This window comes from Panthera uncia, chromosome B1 (genome assembly GCF_023721935.1).
Source record: "Panthera uncia isolate 11264 chromosome B1, Puncia_PCG_1.0, whole genome shotgun sequence".
Taxonomy (NCBI): domain Eukaryota; kingdom Metazoa; phylum Chordata; class Mammalia; order Carnivora; family Felidae; genus Panthera; species Panthera uncia.
In genome coordinates, this window is record NC_064811.1 from 100391884 (window position 1) to 100395835 (window position 3952).

The 3952-nt window shown below is 47.7% G+C and overlaps 1 protein-coding gene across 1 annotated transcript; it reads right to left on the bottom strand.

Moving 5' to 3' along the window:
* Positions 1–2207: 2207 nt before the first annotated feature.
* Positions 2208–2482, bottom strand: SMIM43 (small integral membrane protein 43). Its single transcript, XM_049632648.1, has one exon. It carries the CDS (start codon positions 2397–2399, stop codon positions 2208–2210), a length of 192 nt encoding a protein of 63 aa, XP_049488605.1. The 5' UTR covers positions 2400–2482.
* Positions 2483–3952: the final 1470 nt, after the last annotated feature.

Genomic DNA, 3952 nt, shown 5'->3' on the forward strand with positions numbered 1-3952 from the left:
AGTCTCCTCTCTAGAAGAGTCAGGGCTCGTTTACACCCCTGGACACCAGTGGCACTGCTAGGAAGATTAAAGGATTACAAAATCAAGAAGTCAAGGAGGTGGTTAAAATAATTTTCAGTCCAGTTATTAATAAAGTACGAAGCGATTGTTTTCCATCCTTGTAAACAAGTATAATTGCTAATTAACTACTCCTACACTCATCTTCAGTGTCCATATTAACCATATAACCCTATAGTTAAATGCCACTATGGAAGTGTCAACCAATTAGAGACCTATTGTTTAAAATACAAGATAGAGTCACTGCAGTTGATTCTGGGATTCAAACTGGAAATTCAAATGAAGTTATACTATAGCTCTGATAAAGAGAAGGATGGATAGACAGATAGAATTATATATATTTATATATAGAGAGAAATACATGCGTATATATACACATACATACACACACCTATACTTCATTAACAACAGGTCTGTTCAAGCAAAGTGAAATAGAAATATGGGAAAGTATCTGAATGTCTCAGCCAAATAAAAAAGAAAATTCCCCATAATTATGTTTACCTACATGAGACTATTTTTCCTTACCTTGAATTAACAAAGTAATTGTCTTCTGCTTCACTTTCATATTATCAACTTAGGCAAAACTTAGTATTTTGTTGTTTTTATCCTCTCTACATGGTCATTTTACCTCAAATTAATAAATATTTTCAAAATTCAGTCATGACATGGACAGCTTATCCCACCTTAATGTGACTAATCCTAACCCTTACTGAAGACAAAAGATACCTCCATTACATATTTCAACTCCTAGACCCCCTGCACTGTTTTCCAAAAGAGTAGAATGTTTATTAAAATTGCAAACACTCCTCACATCCCATTCTAATTTCTACGCTCCTCTACATAGACACTGATTCTTGCCCTGAGTTAGGAATCAGTTTGGCTCCTCAGTTCTAATAGAAGTTCATCAGTTCTAAGTGGGAGAGAGTTCTTTCATTGCTCCCATTTCCTCCATCTTAACCTCTCACTTTTTCAGGCCCTGGGTCTTCAGAAGTTTAGCTGTAACCAGGGACAAAGTGTCATCCGGGGCGGTGCCCTCTTACCATTGGCAGAAGACGTCCATCTCGGGTTGTTCAGGTCCCCTCTGTGAAGGGTTTCCCATTACCAACCGGAGCTGCAGTTGCCGCCTTCAAGGCACCAACCCAGGGCGGCAGCTTGACTCCAGAACTCGAGACAGCAAAAATCGAACAAAAAGCATCTGGAAGATGAAACTCTTATTTCCCCAAACTGACATTGCCTGGAGGGTGCTTAGGGCACATTAATGAGAAGTTTATTGCTGCCAGTCAATCTTCTCGCAAATGGTCTAGTCATGTATTCTGAAAAGACATCCTTGCTCCTCCGGTCCTCTTTTTCCTATTGCCCTAAAACGTGTAAACAGTACCTCTTTTCACCGGCCCTCCAGAGCAACCCCAAGGCACCTCTCAAATGACTTCTAAGTCTCGCCGTCCCGCTGTTCCAGATTCTAAACCCAACCGGTGTGGCAACTCTGTAGCCATCAACCGGGTCGGTGGCTAGGAGAGGAGTAAGGATTTAGGGGAAGATAGGCCGCTGCCAGACGAACCTCAGTTAGCCTCTACCAAAGGGCAAAGATATTTAAAGCAGTATTCGGCATACTTCAAGTGTGCACTGTTTCCCAGGGCTCCCTGTCCCAAAGCCCATACTCTAAATAATTTGGACATTTAGGTTGACATTCGATTTTTGGAATCAAATTTGGTATGGAAGGTTGGGCTGAATTATCCGAATGATTTAGCTTGCCATCCTCTGGGAACAAGCTAAAATGCAGTGGGACTGGGAAGAAGAGCTTGCAGGTGCCCAAAGCCATTCCGGCTCCAAAGGCTGAACGTCTCTCTTTCTCCCTCCTCCCCCCGCCCCCGGAAAAGCTGAGGGTCCATTCCTAAGAGCACAGCGCTAGCCCAGACCCCATACACCCACCGTGCCTGGCAACAGAGCGTGCTTCAAGCCCAGAGCCTCCCCGAGGGGCCGAGAAACTCGCCCCTCCGCAGGCCCCTTCCACCTCCGAACGAACCTGCCAGCGCTACCACGGAGCCTAGCACTGGAACCTGGGTGGCCACGCGGACAGAGAGTCGAGGCTAAGACCCAGCCTGGCGCCCGCGCAGCTCCGTGCCCTCCCGCTAGTGCCCGCGCCTTACGGGTCACACCGCTTGCTCTCGGGAGAAGCCCCAAGGCTCCCGGTGCAGTGAGAGACGCCCGGGCTGGAGCGCCCCAGCCGTGCTGGCCACAGAGTTCTTCAGCTGCTTGATGACCACGAAGAGCAAGAGGAAAAGTAAGAAGAGCAGGAAGAAAAAGAGCGCCAGGTAGAGCAGAAAGTTGAGCTCCCACTCCATGCTTGAGGCGCCGGCGCTCGGTGGTTGTGCGCGCTAGGCGCGGATAGCAGCTGGCGGACCAGGCTTGCCACCCGTTCTCCCACCTCCGAGTCTCCTCCGCCCCCTTACGGGCGCCCGGCGTTGGGCGCCTACTTCTCGGTCCGTGCTCGGCCTCCCCCAGTTCGGAGGAAAAGCGCCAAGGAGCTGGTTAATCCCAGCTCCGCCTCTCCCAGCAGACACGAGAGCCTCCCGCTTCGCTGAGATCCTCTCCTGCGCTCTTGGGGACGTGAGCGGATTTTTCTAGGAGCGAATTTAGCGGGCGGGGACGCCAGGAGAAGAGGTCACGGCTCAGTCTCCAAGGGGTGTTGGGGCTGGTGTTTTGCAAATGATTTTAAGATTTCCACCCCCATCATCCAATGGATTCCTAGTCCCCTCCCTTCCTAATTAATTGATTTCTGGATATTTTCCCCTGTCCTGGTTTTCCCAGAGGGAAAACATGCCATGGCCCAGAAACCCAAAAGAATTAAAGGTAGCAGTGAAGGTGGGGTCTAAAGGGCTATTAGATGACTTCCTTCTGTGAGATGACTTCATGGTGCCTGAGTGAATTCCAGTTCAACCTGCCTTGCTCTTCAGAGTCGCACACTACTCAGTCCAGAGTGCTCTTTTCTATGGACAACAACAGGCCACTTAGAAAAGCATTAATAACAGGGGCACCTGGGTGGCTCAGTCGGTTAAGCCTCCGACTTCTGCTTAGGTCATAATCTCATGGTTCCCGAAGTCAAGCCCTGCGCTGGGCTCTGTGCTGACAGCTCAGAGCCTGGAGCCTGCTTGGGATTCTGCCTCTCCCTCTCTCTCTAACCCCCAACTCTCCCCCCCCCCCCCCCCCCCCCGCCCCAAAATAAACAAACATTATAAACATAAAAAAAAAGGAGTAACTGGCTGGCTCAGTAGGTAGAGCCTGAAACTCTTTAAAAAAAAAAAAAAAAGGAAAGAAAAGCATTAACAACAAAACGCATTTCAAAGTTATATTGTATAAAGCTTCACAGAATGTTGACTTGAAATTGAATTTCCTTGGTGGAAAGCAGAAACAATACAATAAACAATTACTTGAAATGTTCGTTTAAGTCCCTAACACCTATCTGTATTTGGTTAAGATCACCCATAGTCTATATGGTGTAGCTTGTAAAGAAACCCAGTTTATCCAGAGCTGTGTAACAAATTACCCTAAAACTCAATGCCTTAAGACAACAGAAACATTGGTTCTCTCTCATAGTTTCTGTGAGTTAAGAGTTTGGTAGCACTTAGCTTGGTGATCCTGACCTGGAGTTTCTTACGAGGTTAGGGTCAGATGTCAGGCAAGGCCACAGTCACCCGAAGGCTTGTCTGGAACTGGAGGATCCACTTCCAAGGTAGCTCGCTTTTATCACCAGAACAGTGCTGGCTGTTGGTGAGAGGCCTCAGCTCTTTCCCATGTGGACTTCTCCACAGGCCTGCTTGTGTGTCCTTGTAACACTGTGCTGGCTTCTCCCATAGCAAGTGGCCCAAGAGAACAAGGCTAGCTCTTTGTGGCTAGC

What these genes read in the sequence shown, in the direction of transcription:
- SMIM43 (XM_049632648.1), bottom strand. Translation starts at nt 2,399, where the DNA reads ATGGAGTGGGAGCTCAACTTTCTGCTCTACCTGGCGCTCTTTTTCTTC.